We start from the raw sequence: 18538 nt of genomic DNA on the forward strand, positions 1-18538 counted from the left end.
GGGTGAACATTCCTAGGTCTTGGTATAAAGACCCAGTAAAAAGAGAGAGGAGGAATGGAGAGGAGAGGGGATAGAAAGAGCGAGGAGAGGGGATAGAAAGAGAGAGGAAGAATGGAGAGGAGAGGGGATATAAAGAGAGAGGAGGAATGGAGAGGAGAGGGGATAGAAAGAGAGAGGAGGAATGGAGAGGGGATAGAAAGAGAGAGGAAGAATGGAGAGGAGAGGGGATAGAAAGAGAGAGGAGGAATGGAGATAAGAGGGGATAGAAAGAGAGAGGAGGAATGGAGAGGGGATAGAAAGAGAGAGGAGGAATGGAGAGGGGATAGAAAGAGAGAGGAGGAATGGAGAGGAGAGGGGATAGAAAGAGAGAGGAGGAATGGAGAAGAGGGGATAGAAAGAGAGAGGAAGAATGGAGAGGAGAGGGGATAGAAAGAGAGAGGAGGAATGGAGAGGAGAGGGGATAGAAAGAGAGAGGAGGAATGGAGAGGGGATAGAAAGAGAGAGGAAGAATGGAGAGGAGAGGGGATAGAAAGAGAGAGGAGGAATGGAGAGGAGAGGGGATAGAAAGAGAGAGGAGGAATGGAGAGGGGATAGAAAGAGAGAGGAAGAATGGAGAGGAGAGGGGATAGAAAGAGAGAGGAGGAATGGAGAGAAGAGGGGATAGAAAGAGAGAGGAGGAATGGAGAGGAGAGGGGATAGAAAGAGAGAGGAGGAATGGAGAGAAGAGGGGATAGAAAGAGAGAGGAGGAATGGAGAGGAGAGGGGATAGAAAGAGAGAGGAGGAATGGAGAGGAGAGGGGATAGAAAGAGAGGAGGAATGGAGAGGGGATAGAAAGAGAGAGGAGGAATGGAGAGGGGATAGAAAGAGCGAGGAGAGGGGATAGAAAGAGAGAGGGGGAATGGAGAGAAGAGGGGATAGAAAGAGAGAGGAGGAATGGAGAGGGGATAGAAAGAGAGAGGAAGAATGGAGAGGAGAGGGGATAGAAAGAGAGAGGAGGAATGGAGAGGAGAGGGGATAGAAAGAGAGAGGAGGAATGGAGAGGGGATAGAAAGAGAGAGGAAGAATGGAGAGGAGAGGGGATAGAAAGAGAGAAGAGAGAATGGAGGAGAAGAGGGGATAGAAAGAGAGAGGAGGAATGGAGAGGAGAGGGGATAGAAAGAGAGAGGAGGAATGGAGAGAAGAGGGGATAGAAAGAGAGAGGAGGAATGGAGAGGAGAGGGGATAGAAAGAGAGAGGAGGAATGGAGAGGAGAGGGGATAGAAAGAGAGAGGAGGAATGGAGAGGGGATAGAAAGAGCGAGGAGAGGGGATAGAAAGAGAGAGGGGGAATGGAGAGAAGAGGGGATAGAAAGAGAGAGGAGGAATGGAGAGGGGATAGAAAGAGAGAGGAAGAATGGAGAGAAGAGGGGATAGAAAGAGAGAGGAGGAATGGAGAGGAGAGGGGATAGAAAGAGAGAGGAGGAATGGAGAGGGGATAGAAAGAGAGAGGAAGAATGGAGAGAAGAGGGGATAGAAAGAGAGAGGAGGAATGGAGAGGAGAGGGGATAGAAAGAGAGAGGAAGAATGGAGAGGAGAGGGGATAGAAAGAGAGAGGAAGAATGGAGAGACGAGGGGATAGAAAGAGAGAGGAGGAATGGAGAGAAGAGGGGATAGAAAGAGAGAGGAGGAATGGAGAGGGGATAGAAAGAGAGAGGAAGAATGGAGAGGAGAGGGGATAGAAAGAGAGAGGAGGAATGGAGAGGGGATAGAAAGAGAGAGGAAGAATGGAGAGGAGAGGGGATAGAAAGAGAGAGGAGGAATGGAGAGGAGAGGGGATAGAAAGAGAGAGGAGGAATGGAGAGAAGAGGGGATAGAAAGAGAGAGGAGGAATGGAGAGGAGAGGGGATAGAAAGAGAGAGGAGGAATGGAGAGGGGATAGAAAGAGAGAGGAAGAATGGAGAGGAGAGGGGATAGAAAGAGAGAGGAGGAATGGAGAGGGGATAGAAAGAGAGGAGGAATGGAGAGGAGAGGGTATAGAAAGAGAGAGGAGGAATGGAGAGAAGAGGGGATATAAAGAGAGAAGAGGAATGGAGAGAAGAGGGGATAGAAAGAGAGAGGAGGAATGGAGAGAAGAGGGGAAAGAAAGAGAGAGGAGGAATGGAGAGGAGAGAGGATAGAAAGAGAGAGGAGGAATGGAGAGAAGAGGGGATAGAAAGAGAGAGGAGGGGAAAGAAAGAGAGAGGAGGAATGGAGAGAAGAGGGGATAGAAAGAGAGAGGAGGAATGGAGAGAAGAGGGGATAGAAAGAGAGAGGAGGAATGGAGAGAAGAGGGGATAGAAAGAGAGGAGTACGAGGCTGTGCATGCATTCCTCCCTCTCCGGAATGTCTAAGTGAGTTATTCCTCCCATCCACTCTGCGTTCTGGCGTTCCAATTGAATAGTTTCTCTCTCTCTCTCGCTCTCTCTCTCTCTCCCATTGTCTCACTCTCTCTCTCTCCTCCTTCCTCTCTTCCCTTTTTCTGCCAGGCCGGGTTAAGAGCCTCGGAACGCCGGGAATGCTTGTCTGTGTCCCAAATGACACCCTATTCCCTATTTAGTGCACTACTTTTAACAAGGGCCCATACGGCTCTGGTCAAAAGTAGTGCACTATAATGGGAATAGTGAGCCTTAACACACTGCCAAGGTCTCCTCTGCACTCCTCTCTTCTGTCTCCCTCCCTCCCTCGCTCTCTCCCTCCCCTGTCTGTATCCATCACTGTGTCTCTTTTTTCTCTCCTTCTCTCACCCTGTCTGGCTCTATCTCCCGCTCTGTCTCTTTCTCTTTCTCTCTCTCCCTCTCGCTCTCTCTCTCTCCCTCTCCCTCTCGCTCTCTCTCTCTCCCTCTCGCTCTCTCTCTATCTCCCGCTCTGTCTCTCTCTCTTTCTCTCTCTCTCTCTCTCTCTCTCTCTCTCTCTCTCGCTCTCTCTCTCGCTCTCTCTCTCGCTCTCTCTCTCACTCTTCCTTGGCCTCATCCAGTGATTCAACCTTTATCAGTCTTTTGGCTGAAGTATTCTTTAGGAATGTTGATGATCACTGCAAACATCAGAGGAATGCGACATTCTAAAAGGCTCCAGAATTCTTCAGAACCCTTGGAGCCACATGGGTCCCTTTCACACTAGATTCTAGAACCCAAATCATGAGAAGAAAGCATCTTATTTCAACGTTCAAACCACCACGACTAAAATAGTACCAGCTACCTATTGTATGAGGTGACAGCCTTCTCTAACTCTGCATCTCTCTTTGCGTTGTTAGCGAACCCCTTTCCATAGAATCTCAATGAGAGGCTTTAGACTTTGAGGTTTTGGGGGTTTGAGGGCATTTTTTGGGATGAGGGTTAGGGGGTTTCTTAATCCTTTCAAGGGTGCGCCAGGGGTCTCGGGTGAGGCTGAGGGGGTACAGAGGGGTGCATGAGGACATTGACCCCTCAGTCCACCACAGTAATAGAAACAGGCTTCTAAGGCAGTTATCCCACGTTCCCACTTCTGGCACCAATGATCATGCAGCCTACGTTTGTGTGTGTGTGTGTGTGAGTGTATGCGCGTGTGCGTGCGTTAGTGTGTGTGTGTGTGTGCATACGTTAATGTGTTTGTGTGTGTGTGTGTGTGTGTGGCCTACGGGATCCCACTTCTGGCACCAGTGTGCGTGCAGCTGCAGGGTAGAAAGCAAAGAACAGAACAGAACAGAATACTAATATCACTGCCCAGTGGTGGCTGGTGTGGTTAGCTATATACCAGAGCCCTGAGATCCCTATAGACCTGCCAATAAGAGAGTGGGAAGACTATGACAGACCTTATTATCTATTGAGACTATCTACTGAGACCTTATTATCTATTGAGACTATCTATTGAGACCTTATTATCTATTGAGACTATCTATTGAGACCTTTTTATCTATTGAGACCTTATTATCTATTGAGACTATATATTGAGACCTTATTATCTATTGACACCTTATTATCTATTGAGACTATCTATTGAGACTATCTATTGAGACCTTATTATCTATTGAGACTATCTTTTGTGACCTTGTTATCTATTGAGTCTATCTATTGAGACCTTATTATCTATTGAGACTATCTATTGAGGCCGTATTATCTATTGAAACCGTATTGTCTATTGAGACTATCTATTGAGACTGTATTATCTATTGAGACTATCTATTGAGACCTTATTATCTATTGAGACTATCTATTGAGACCTTTTTATCTATTGAGACCTTATTATCTATTGAGACTATCTATTGAGGCCTTATTATCTAATGAGACCTTATTATCTATTGAAACCTTATTATCTATTGAGACTATCTATTGAGACCTTATTATCTATTGAGACTATCTTTTGTGACCTTATTATCTATTGAGTCTATCTATTGAGACCTTATTATTTATTGAGACTATCTATTGAGGCCTTATTATCTATTGAAACCGTATTGTCTATTGAGACCTTATTATCTATTGAGACTATCTATTGAGACCGTATTATCTATTGAGACTATCTATTGAGACCTTATTATCTATTGAGACCTTATTATCTATTGAAACCTTATTTTCTATTGAGAATATCTATTGAGGCCTTATTATCTATTGAAACCGTATTATCTATTGAGACCTTATTATCTATTGAGACTATCTATTGAGACCTTATTATCTATTGAGACTATCTATTGAGGCCGTATTATCTATTGAAACCGTATTGTCTATTGAGACTATCTATTGAGACCGTATTATCTATTGAGACTATCTATTGAGACCGTATTATCTATTGAGACTATCTATTGAGACCTTATTATCTATTGAGACTATCTATTGAGACCTTATTATCTATTGAGACTATCTATTGAGACCTTATTATCTATTGAGACTATCTATTGAGACCTTATTATCTATTGAGACTATCTATTGAGACCTTATTATCTATTGAGACCTTATTGTCTATTGAGACCTTATTATCTATTGAGACTATCTATTGAGACCTTATTATCTATTGAGACTATCTATTGAGGCCTTATTATCTATTGAAACCGTATTGTCTATTGAGACCTTATTATCTATTGAGACTATCTATTGAGACTGTATTATCTATTGAGACTATCTATTGAGACCTTATTATCTATTGAGACTATCTATTGAAACCTTATTATCTATTGAGAATATCTATTGAGGCCTTATTATCTATTGAAACCGTATTATCTATTGAGACCTTATTATCTATTGAGACTATCTATTGAGACCGTATTATCTATTGAGACCTTATTATCTATTGAGACTATCTATTAAGACCTTATTATATATTGAGACTATCTATTGAGGCCTTATTATCTATTGAGACTATCTATTGAGACCTTATTATCTATTGAGACTATCTATTGAGACCGTATTATCTATTGAGACCTTATTATTTATTGAGTCTATCTATTGAGACCTTATTATCTATTGAGACCTTATTATCTATTGAGACCGTATTATCTATTGAGACCTTATTATCTATTGAGACTATCTATTAAGACCTTATTATATATTGAGACTATCTATTGAGGCCTTATTATCTATTGAGACTATCTATTGAGACCTTATTATCTATTGAGACTATCTATTAAGACCTTATTATATATTGAGACTATCTATTGAGGCCTTATTATCTATTGAGACTATCTATTGAGACCTTATTATCTATTGAGACTATCTATTGAGACCGTATTATCTATTGAGACCTTATTATTTATTGAGTCTATCTATTGAGACCTTATTATCTATTGAGACCTTATTATTTATTGAGACCTTATTATCTATTGAGACTATCTATTGAGACCTTATTATCTATTGAGACCTTATTATCTATTGAGACTATCTATTGAGACCTTATTATCTATTGAGACCTTATTTTCTATTGAAACCTTATTATCTATTGAGACCTTATTATCTATTGAGACCTTATTATCTATTGAGACCTTATTATCTATTGAGACTATCTATTGAGACCTTATTATCTATTGAGACCTTATTTTCTATTGAGACCTTATTATCTATTGAGACCTTATTATCTATTGAGGCCTTATTATCTATTGAGACTATCTATTGAGACCTTATTATCTATTGAAACCTTATTATCTATTGAGAATATCTATTGAGGCCTTATTATCTATTGAAACCGTATTATCTATTAAGGCCTTATTATCTATTGATACTGTCTATTGAGACCGTATTATCTATTGAGACCTTATTATCTATTGAGACTATCTATTAATACCGTATTATTTATTGAGACTATCTATTGAGACCTTATTATTTATTGAGACCTTATTGAGACTATCTATTGAGACCTTATTATCTATTGAGACTATCTATTGAGACCGTATTATCTATTGAGACATTATTTATTGAGTCTATCTATTGAGACCTTATTATCTATTGAGACCTTATTATTTATTGAGACCTTGTTATCTATTGAGACTATCTATTGAGAACTTATTATCTATTGAGACCTTATTTTCTATTGAAACCTTATTATCTATTGAGACCTTATTATCTATTGAGACCTTATTATCTATTGAAACCTTATTATCTATTGAGACCTTATTATCTATTGAAACCTTATTATCTATTGAGACCTTATTATCTATTACGACTATCTATTGAGACCTTATTATATATTGAGACCTTATTATCTATTGAGACTATCTATTGCGGCCTTATTATCTATTGAGACTATCTATTGAGACCTTATTATCTATTGAGACGATCTATTGAGACCTTATTATTTATTGAGACCTTATTATCTATTGAGAATATCTATTGAGACCTTATTATCTATTGAGACTATCTATTGAGACCTTATTATCTATTGAGACCTTATTTTCTATTGAAACCTTATTATCTATTGAGACCTTATTATCTATTGAGACCTTATTATCTATTGAGACCTTATTATCTATTGAAACCTTATTATCTATTGAGACCTTATTATCTATTGAGACTATCTATTGAGACCTTATTATCTATTGAGACTATCTATTGAGACCTTATTATCTATTGAGACCTTATTATCTATTGAGACCTTATTATCTATTGAGACTATCTATTGAGAACTTATTATCTATCGAGCTTCGCCCGACAATAGAAAGCTAAAATGTCGACAATATAACTTTTTAATGTCTTTCATGAAAAATGCCTTATTTTCATGCCTTTGTGCTTCTATTGACCCTCTATGACTACATGAGTTTGTAGAATGTGTTTTTATCATCGAGTGTCTGACTGTGCCGGGTGCTCTGTTCTAACAGTCATTGTGCTTGGTCATTTTTTATGTACTCACTATCTCTTCTCTCTTTCGCGTTCCTCCAGCTGTCTGGATCACTGAAGAGGAGGCTGACTGCGACTGAGGGGGCCCACCAGGGGGGCTTACGGCAGGGCCAAGGGCCCGGTAACGGCCCTGGTCTGGGTCTGAACGGTACCTCCGACGGTTCCTCCATGACCCAGGGGCACGGGGGGCCCACCAAGCGTCTCTGCCTGGAGGATGTGACCCTCGCCATGGGTACCAGCTTCCAGCAGAGCTCTTACTCTGGAGGACCCAGTCCTGGAGGTCATGGAGGTCCTGGAAGTCAGGGGTCACTTGAAGGTAACAGGCTGGGGAATGGGAACAACGGGCTAGGGTCACCCTACTCCATGCCCCCTAAGGCGAGTCCTGGGTCTGGGGGGCCTGGAAGTGTTGGTGGAGGAGGACAATTTCACCCCAATGGAAGCTCCTCGTCGGCCCCATCGGTTGAGCAGGAGCTCCAGGATATTCTGGATGAGTTGACCAAGAACCCAGATCCTTCTCTGCAGGAGTTGGATCTGGACAAGATACTGGGGAATAAAGAGGAGCAGAATCAAGGATCAGGGCCAGGGTACATCCACCCACATTCACCCAAACGCTCCCCCCAGAGACCAACATCTCACCTGGAGAGCCACCTCACCCACTCCCCAGGCTTTCCACAAGGAGGGTCTCCCCAAGTAGGCCCAAGTCTGGCCGGAGCACCCTACTCCATCCCCCACCCCTCCAAACCTGTTCCCTCGCCTCTCTCGGCTTCACCACATCATTCCTCTTCATCCCAGAACCAAGCACGTTCTCCGATGTTATCCGCCGCCCTCTCCTCTCGACCCGGGTCTACTTGGCACGAGGTATCGCGAGCTCAACAGCTCCAGCAAATGGCGTCCAACTCCAACAAACACCTTTCCTCCAACACCCCTATCCCCCAGAACCAGACCCAGAATCAACCCCAGACCCAGGCCTCTATGCCTCCTCTATCCCAGCAAGGCTCACCCTGGGGCGGGCAGAAACTCCCCAACTCCTCCCCTCTCCACCAACAACCATTCAGCCCGGCTGGAAGCATTCAAAGCCCCCAGGGTTCAATGTCGATCTCCATCCTGGCTCCAGCTCCGTCCGCAGGGCCTTCACCACCCTACCGCCCAGATAAGCTAGGCAGTCCGGCTCTCGCCCAACCCCCCTTTAGCCCACAGAGTACCCTTCTACCTTTAGGAAACACCAGCACATCCAGCACTTCATCCAACATCCAGGGGTCACAAGCCAACTACATGCCCAGTGGAGGTGCACCGACATCAGGCTCCACAAGGCCATCGCCCCCCTACCGAACCGACAAGCCTCACCAAAGCCCGGCGCTCCAGTCCCAGCATCAACCTCAACCCCAGAACCAACCTCTACCCCTACCCCTACCCCAAACCCAACAACCACATCCATACAGCACCCAGAACGGGTCAGGACCCAACAACAACATGTCGAGTCAGCTCTACAAAGCCATGACGGCGGGTCAACCCAGCAGCCTCAAGCTACTCATGCAACAACAACAACAACAACATCAACAACAACAACAGCAACATTCAAATACGCAACAGCTACAGACGAACGCCCAACTGGGCCAACACCCGTCCATGTCCAAACCATGTGCTGGTGGAGTCCCGCACCAGGAACCCTCATATTCCTTCACCAACACCAAGCCCCTCCGCCATTTTGACCTGGACCCCCAGCAGAAGATGGGAGGAGGGGGTGGACCCCCTATGGGCCCTGGACAGGGTGGACCCCCCAACCCCATGGCTGGTTACCGTGGAATGCAGCATGGTGGTGCAGCCGGAACACCCTCGTCAGTAGCAGCGAACCATGCCCATCTATTGCAACAGAGGATGCAGCAGAGAGCAGCAATGCAGCAGGCCGCAGCAGGAATCATGGGGCCACAACACTGTAGAGAGGTGAGTCATGATTGGTCGATTTTACTTCCTGGTTGCAGTATGTAGAGCGGTGATTGAATGGTTATATTTCCTGGTTGTAGTATTTATTGGGGTGCAAAAGTTGTCAGTACTGCCTCTTTATTTACACTTTTAGCAGTGGCAGAGTATTCATTTTGGTTCCAGTACACTCTGAGGTCATGTCTGTGTTGGGTTACTGCTTTAGTTGTCTTTTTGTTCAGGGAACTTAATGCTGTGTATTGTTGTACTTTTATATTGAAGTTTTTCTCAAGGCCTGTCGCAAATGTTGTCCTTTAGTACTGGAGTCCCACTCCAGTCTTTTTTTGTGGTGATTGACTACACTACCCGTTGAAAGTTTTAGAACACCTACTTGTTCAAGGGTTTTTCTTAATTCTTACTATTTTCTACATTGTAGAATAATAGTGCAGACATCAAAACTATGAAATAACACATGGAATCATGTAGTAACCAAAAAAGGGTTAAATATTTAATATTTGAGATTCTTCAAATAGCCACCCTTTGCCTTGACGACAGCTTTGCACACTCTTGGCATTCTCTCAACCAGCTTCATGAGGTAGTCACCTGGAATACATTTCAATTAATAGGTGTGCCTTCTTAAAAATTAATATGTGGAATTTCTTTCCTTCCTAATGCGGTTCCGTTGTGTGTGGAGGGATGATCAGTTGTGTTGTGACAGGGTGGGGGGGGGGGGGGGTATACAGAAGATGGCCCTATTTGGTAAAAGACCAAGTCCATATTATGGCAAGAACAGCTCAAATAAGCAAAGAGAAATGACAGTCCATCATTACTTTAAGACATGAAAGTCAGTCAATCCGGAACATTTCAAGAACTTTGAAAGTTTCTTCAAGTGCAATCGCAAAAACCATCAAGAGCTATGATGAAACTGGCTCTCATGAGGACAGTCATAGGAATGGAAGACCCAGAGTTACCTCTGCTGCGGATAAGTTCATTAGAGTTACCAGCCTTAGAAATTGCAGGCCAAATAAATGCTTCAGAGTTCAAGTAACAGACACATCTCAACATCAATTGTTCAGAGGAGACTGTGTGAATCAGGCCTTCATGGTCGAATTGCTGCAAAGAAACCACTACCAAAGGACACCAATGAGAAGAAGAGACTTGTTTGGGCCAAGAAACACGAGCAATGAACATTAGACCGGTGGAAATTTGTCCTTTGGTCTAATGAGTCCAAATTTGAGATTTTTGGTTCCAACCGCCGTATCTTTGTGAGACGCGGTGTGGGTGAACGGATGATCTCTGCATGTGTATTTCCCACCGTAAAGCATGGAGGAGGTGTTATGGTGTGGGGGTGCCTTGCTGGTGACACTGTCTGAGATTTATTTATAATTCAAGGCACACTTAACCAGCATGGCTACCACAGCATTCTGCAGAGATACGCCATCCCATCTGGTTTGCGCTTAGTGGGACTATCATTTGTTTTTCAACAGGACAACACACCTCTAGGCTGTGTAAGGGCTATTTGACCAAGAAGGGGAGTGATGGAGTGCTGTATCAGATGACCTGGCCTCCACAATCACCCGACCTCAAACAAATTGAGATGGTTTGGGATGAGTCAAACCGCAGAGTGAAGGAAAAGCAGCGAACAAGTGCTCAGCATATGTGGGAACTCCTTCAAGACTGTTGGAAAAGCATTCCAGGTTGAGAGAATGCCAAGTGTGTGCAAAGCTGTCATCAAGGCAAAGGGTGGCTATTTGAAGAACCTCAAATATAAAATATGTTTTGATTTGTTTAAAACTTTTTGGGTTACTACACGATTCCATATGTGTTATTTCATCGTTTTGATGTCTTCACTATTATTCTACAATGTAGAAAATAGTAAAAATAAAGAAAAATCATTGAATGAGTAGGTGTTCTAAAACTTTCGACCGGTAGTGTATGTGTGATCGGGAGGAAATTGGATGTTAGTGTGGAACTGTTGTGCTCGACTGTTTCTGCTGCTTTGGACTGACTTTTTAGGCCTGGAGAGAATTTACTGAGAAAAGGCTACGAGAACTGTAGCCTTGTTCGTGTGATGTGGTATTCCATCATGAAGTGTCGCTGTCTGCAGCGTTTGGAGTTCAGCAAAAGGGGGCAAGGTTATAGAGGACAGGATAAGGGGAGAGAGAGCAGCGGAGAGGGAGAGTGCAACGGAGAGCACAGGAGAGGTGGGGAGTAGTTGTGGTGGGGAGTGTAGGCGGGCAGAAGAGGGGTAGCTACGTAGAGGGGGGGGGGGGCCTGCTGTTTTTCAAAGGGGGAAGGAGGAGAGAAGTCAGTGTGTGTGTGTGGAGGGATGGGGGGGCTGTGTTAGATTAATTATGTAGAAGACAGAAGGGAACAGGGAGTGGAGGAATCTCTTCCTTTGTGTGGCGGTACCTTAAACCAAATGGCACCCTATTCACTATATAGTGCACTGCTTTTGACCAAGGGCTGGTGAAAAGTAGTGCACTATACACTATAAACTAATTAAAAGTCACCACAGTCATAAATATCTATTTCATGTATTTAATGTACATGCAGTGGTTAGGAGGGCCCCTTTCCAAGTTGCCTACTTACTTACTGTAAAGACACGATTCCCTATTTGCTACATCTACCCTAATATACTTCCTGGTTGTAAAATAGGAGAGAAGTGTTTTAAAAAGTGTTACAGCGAATAAGCAATCTAAACACTGTGACATGTTTTCATTGAAATTCAAAATCCCTTAAAACATGTTTCAGAAACAGAGCCTACACACTTGGTTTTACAGTGTATAGGAGGACGGTTTTGGAGGGAGGTGTTTTTTAGGAGGTGTGTGTGTTAGGGGCTTATTAACTGAGGGGCCCCTTTAGCGCTTACTCACTCCTTCCGAGAGGCCAACCCTTCCCCCTCCCACTCACCCCCCCTCTCCCTCCTTCTCTCTTATCCCCTCTTTTCTAAAAATTCATTATCCTTTATTGGAGTGCATGCTGAAAGAGTGCTACTGGGCAGAGAAGGGGGAGGAGAGAGAGAGAGAGAGGGAGAGAGAGAGAACGAGAGACAGAGACAGAGAGAGAAAGAGAGAGAGAGAGAGACAGAGAGAGAGAGAGAGAGAGAGACAGAGACAGAGAGAGACAGAGACAGATAGAGAGAGAGAGAGAGAGAGAGAGGAGGGGGGATAGGAGCTTCAAACACACCGCGCTCTCTCTGCCTCAAAGATTCTGCTTGCTGCTGCAGGAGAGAATGCTGCCGCGGCAATTTGAAACCCAATCTAAAAAGACACACACACCACAGAAACACACACTAATGTACACGTGTATGCATGCACGTGCACGCACGTGCACGCACGCGCACGCACGCACCACACACACACACACACACACACACACACACACACACACACACACACACATACACACATACAAATGTAAACACGTATGCACACACAGCATTCACATTTGTCTTAAGCAGCACTCACAAATACACACTAAAACACAATTTAAACATCCCCCGTACACACAATATACACATAACACGCACATTCTAAAAAGATACACCACAAGGCATTGTTCAGGTAATGAGCACTCCCACATGACAGAAAACATATTAAGCACTCAATCATCCACACTTACGTGTAGCGCACGTGCACACACGCACGCGCACACACGCACGCGCGCACACACACACACGCACGCACAAGCACACGCGCACACACCGAGTGCAGTTTTCTAAAGCCCAGTTCTGTCGTGTGAACTCAAGGCAGGGTTTTCCTGGCAATAGCAGCTTTTTCGTATTTGTTGACTCAAGTGGGGTTCCCCTCCCTAACCTTCCCTCCCACACACACACGCACGCACTTCTATGGAAAGGCCTCTCTCCCTCTCTTTCTCTTGTCTCTCGCCAACAAAATCTCACTATCTGACACATTCTGACTTCAGTGTGAGTTTTTATGGTTAAGTTTAGGCATTAATTACGATTAGTTAACTTAAGGGTTAAGGATTGGGATAGGGTTAAAACAGAAACAACTCGATGGTTAAGTTTAGGCATTAATTATGCCCATCCACCATCCCCATCCACAACGCCTTAGAAAGCCAGGAGCCTACTTGATGGTAATAGCGCACACCAATGCCCCTAGTGGTCGGTATTGAAGGCATCTCCCGACGTCCTGGGGCCCTGGATGAACGTCAAATACTGCATTGGATCTTGTGTGACCTGGCTGCTCTCTCCCCCTCTCCTTCTTTTTACTTCTCATTCTCCCCTCTCTCTCTTCCCCCTCTCTCTGTCTCTCTACAGCTCTCTCTCTCTCTCTCTCTTTCTCTCTACACCTCACTCTCTTTCTCTCTCTCTTTCTCTCTCGCTCTGTCCACCTACACGAGCTGAGGTGCATTTAAAGGGGAGTTCCTTGCACTGACTGTCTCTTCCGTTTTCTCTCTTTCACTCTTCCTCTTGCTTCCTTCACTCACTCTCTCTTTCTGCGTTCTGTCTCGCTCTCTTTCTCTCTCTCTCCCTCTCTCTTTCACTCCCTCTCTTCCTCCCTCTCTCCCTGTTGACTGTTCTTCTTTCTCTGACTTCTGGTTTAGGGCTGTGCAGCTGTGAGCAGGGAGAAACACACACACACTCACTCACCCACACAAAGGGAAAAAAAATGTGTATTAAGGCCTGCTATGTGCTCATACTGTTGTAAGTGTTTTTCTATGTGAGCCTGTTATTTACACACCACAGGAATGTATAGCTGTGTGTGTGTGTGTGTGTGTGTGTGTGTGTGTGTGTGTGTGTGTGTGTGTGTGTGTGTGTGTGTGTGTGTGTGTGTGTGTGTGTGTGTGTGTGTGTGTGTGTGTGTGTGTGTGTGTGTGTGTGTGTGTGTGTGTGGTAACACAGGTGAACTGTGTTGAGTTCGGTGGTGGTTGACGACACACCAGACAGAGGGTGTGTTTAAGTGTGGACGTTCATCCATAAAACATCACATTTCGAAGGGAAATTATGAGACCTTGTTGCTCCAGAGAGATATATATACACACACACACCGTATGTACGAACTTATCAAATCTCCTTGACCTGAGCTAGTCACAACCTCCCTCCTCCTCCTCTTCCTATTCACCCCCTCCTCTCTTCTCCTCTCCCACACTCTCTCCATCTCTCTCTCTGTTTGTCCTACCTCCGAGGCTGACAGCACTTTTGCACTGTTTTTGCTATGGCTGTATTCATCATTCTAGCAAGGTGGCAATATTTTGAATAATGTAGAAAACTATGGCCTTTGGCTTTCACCTGGAATTGTTTATTTATGTCTGAGAAAAAAATCGGCCCATATGATCTAGTACATAATAAAAATGACCACTTTGTTACAATACATGCATGTAAATAATAATGTTATAGATGTTATATTAAACTGTGTAATGTGCAAAAATATTAAAGTAAAATGTTTCATGTTTCATCGACTTAACATGATGAACAGGAATGACATTTACCCTCAAGGGTCTCCAAAAAGAACTATCTGAAAGCCACGCCTTCTGGAAATAACCTATGGATTACATTAAAAAAGACCCAGCATGAAAGTGAATAAAAATCCAACTGATGGTTAAATGAACCCATGTTTGGGTAATCCAAACAACCCAACTGGTTGGGTCAAAATAACCCGGTGTCTGTTCTGTCCAATATTTACCCAGCGCTTGGTTACCAAACAACCCAAATCGGGTTGTTTTTAACCAAGAATTTTTTAGAGTGTAGCAGTCTTGTGTTTGAGACCACCTAAAGAGAGACCGATTCAAGACCAAGACCTGAGCAAATTGAGTCCGAGTCAAGACCAAGACCGGAGAGGTGGCGAGACCGAGACCGGGAGGGGGACAAGGGGTCCGAGACCGTGTCAAAACCCGAGACCAGAAAAATGCGAGTCCAATTCAAGACCATGATTGTCATGTTGTCAAATCACCACCATCATAAGAGTTCAAAATGTCCCCGAAACAGAACATATGGATTCTTTAGACATAAAAACAATTCAAATAAATGCATGCTGAGGGAAAATAAATAGAGCCACTCTACAAATGATTACTAACCCAAACACAGTGGTGAACAATCAGCCTTCTACGCCTTCAGAGAAGGGCTAAGGATTTCTAAAATATTAACGATAATAATATCATTATTTTCAATGACGTTCTGATTTAATCTCTTCGGTTTCTGTTGGAAAGGAAAGGAAAGGAAGCTGAAGAAGAAAAAAGTTCCAATCGGGATTTTTCTTTGTTGGTCTCTGGGGAGATAAATCTAGCTTTAGCTAGCTACATCAGCCATTGGCTAAGCCATCAGATGCTAGGTAAAGGTGTCTGTCATTCAACTGTATTAGGGTAAAATTTTGGAGTGACAGTGGAATCAACCAATCACATTTTCACTTAATGGATGGGACCATTTTTACAAAAACGTATGGGATCTTCTGCCTTCTTGAAGGCCAACAATATAAAAATAAAAAACACTCAACTTGTGCTTTCACCCTGAACAGGAAAGAAAAGCACAGGTATAAAAGTTGGAAAATATCTAATACAAAAAGTCCAGTAAAGCTTTGGGTCATAACTCTGAGAGATTGCTCAGCGAGCTGTAGTTTTAGCGAGCTGTTTTTTTCCGATGGTCTCGCAAGCTAGCTTTTGTTGTCGGGCTAGTTTGCAGCGGCTGCAGCAGGTGTTATCAGAAGAGGATGTTGCTGCTAATTTGTTAGCGTCTCAATTTTCAAGAATGATTTTCAAATGATCATCTGGTGAGTGGAACTGTGTTTTTTTTTTATTGCAGCACGCTTGCTGTTGTTAGCCATCTCTTTGAAAATAACTTAGGTGTGTGATTTTTTTTTGCATTTTAGAAACATGAAATCTTTGAAAAATCTGTTCATATACACCCCCAGGAAGCGACCACATAGATATGGTCATTTTCACATTTTCATGTTTGGGAATTACCTATACTCGAATCCCCGAGCTGACAAGGTAAAAATCTGTCGTTCTGCCCTTGAACAAGGCAGTTAACCCACTGATCCTAGGCCGTCATTGTAAATAAGAATTTGTTCTTAACTGACTTGCCTCGTAAAATAAAGGTAAAATATATATATATTAAATAAAAAAAATAAAAAAAACACATCTGTCTTGTCCAGGACCGGAGTCTACACAGACAGGTGCGCTATAGTCAATCCGACCTACAGTAGGCCCTGACACAAACAAGCCATTTGCCAATAGGACCTGCCATCATTCACTGTGAACGACTTTAGGTCATTAGAACACATTCACCAAAAGCCACAAAATACTCCTGAATGTATTTCTGCAAATATGTAAACACTACGGGAGTCCTCTTACATTTGGGAACTTTACAGTCCTATTGATCAAACAACCATGAAAAGATATGCTCTCTCTTCCTCAGTTATGCACAACAACAACAAATGAGAGAACACCTCACTCGGACCATTGTACTCGCCGTAGCAGAGCTGGCTTGGGTTGTTTACATGTTAGCTAGAGCGTTCGTGACTAACTATTATTTTTTTCATCTGTGTTTACTGACACCGGTCATATTCAGCGGGTGTTGCTCGTTTGTAAATGCATCAGTTGTTCAGAATTTGCCAACGCAAGAGATATGCTAACTCGATAACAGTCGTTCAAGTTCTTTCTCGCCATCTCTAGCTGTGTATAGCCACTGAAAAACGATATGAGGGGGGAAAAGTCACCCACTACTCCAATGGCATGACATGACATCCTCCTAGCAGCTAGCTAGCTATCTAGCTAACGTTAGGCTCCATGTTTTTAACTTGCCACAAAAATAGATGCGCTAGCCTATTTGCCACGTCGTGGCTGACTTGTGATTATTGCCCTTGCTAGTTTGATTGTATTGACATTCCCAGCCTTATTGACATTTGTCTGTTTTTGTCAAAAATATTGAGTCATTGAAACTGAAACAGTGCATCCCGAATGGAGGCATAAAACAATGTACCAGGCCAGCTGTGATTTACAACCTGATAGCAATATTTTTTGGACTACCAAGAAGTGTATTGGTGAATTATATTAATCTATTCTGCCAACAATGCCTTATTGTACGTCATGGTGAAGCGTGTTTATGCATTGACTGAATGGAAGCTGATAATTCTGAGTTTTTTTACCCTGCTGGTCACAGCTGGTCTCGGGAAGAAATTACGAGTCCTCACTGTCAAGACCAAGTACACATGTATCTGACACCGAGACACTCAATAGGTGGTCTTGAGACCAAACTCGAGACCGGTCTCGAAGTACTACAACACTGGAGTGTAGCCTAGTAGTAGTAGCAGTAGTAGCAGTAGTAGTAGTCATATTCATAATCTTTGTCATACAGTAGTAGTAGTAGTAGTCATATTCATAATCATTGTCATACAGTAGTAGTAGTAGCAGTAGTAGTAGTCATGTTCATAATCATTGTCATACAGTAGTAGTAGTAGCAGTAGTAGCAGTAGTAGTAGTCATATTCATAATCTTTGTCATACAGTAGTAGTAGTAGTAGTAGTAGTAGTCATATTCATAATCATTGTCATACAGTAGTAGTAGTAGCAGTAGTAGCAGTAGTAGTAGTCATATTCATAATCTTTGTCATACAGTAGTAGTAGTAGTAGTCATATTCATAATCATTGTCATATAGTAGTAGTAGTAGTAGTAGTAGTCATATTCATAATCATTGTCATACAGTAGTAGTAGTAGCAGTAGTAGCAGTAGTAGTAGTCATATTCATAATCATTGTCATACAGTAGTAGTAGTAGTAGTAGTAGTAGTAGTCATATTCATAATCATTGTCATACAGTAGTAGTAGTAGTAGTAGTAGTCGTATTCTCAATCATTTTCATACAGTAGTAGTAGTCGTATTCATAATCATTGTCATACAGTAGTAGTAGTAGTAGTAGTCATATTCATAATCATTGTCATGCAGTAGTAGTAGAGAGTACTTAGTGTTGTTAACACTAGATTAGGGCCTAATATTTATAGACAGTTTATAATCAGCTCTTTAGTATTAAACTATTAATGAAGAGAGAGTTTAGTCTCAACAAGCACTAACAATAGCAGTCGTAAACACACATACTCACTCACACACATGATAGAGATGTATTTATATCCATAGTAGTATTTAGTACTTAATTACGTTGCTGAATTAATGTCCTGTTATACAAACAGGTGTGTGTGCGTGTGTGCGTGTGAGGGGGCAGAAAGGGAGTGACAGAGACAGACAGTACGGAGTCAGACAGTCTTGGCGACTGGATTCTGGGAGCAGAGGAGTAGGGGCTTACACACACACACACAGAGACATACACACGCTAAGGCAGACCTCAAACTCACACACAGTC

General features: G+C 42.9%; 1 protein-coding gene across 2 annotated transcripts in view; it reads left to right on the forward strand.

The window, feature by feature from the left end:
- Positions 1–18538, forward strand: part of LOC139534868 (neurogenic protein mastermind-like) — a 116824-nt gene that overhangs the window by 48737 nt on the left and 49549 nt on the right. For both annotated transcript variants that reach the window (XM_071334361.1, XM_071334360.1), the window contains one exon: positions 7353–9251. In XM_071334361.1, coding sequence (XP_071190462.1) covers positions 7479–9251 — 1773 coding nt within the window. In that variant the 5' untranslated portion in view covers positions 7353–7478. The remainder of the gene's footprint in view (positions 1–7352; positions 9252–18538) is intronic.

The sequence above is a fragment of the Salvelinus alpinus genome, chromosome 11 (genome assembly GCF_045679555.1).
Source record: "Salvelinus alpinus chromosome 11, SLU_Salpinus.1, whole genome shotgun sequence".
Classification (NCBI taxonomy): Eukaryota; Metazoa; Chordata; class Actinopteri; order Salmoniformes; family Salmonidae; genus Salvelinus; species Salvelinus alpinus.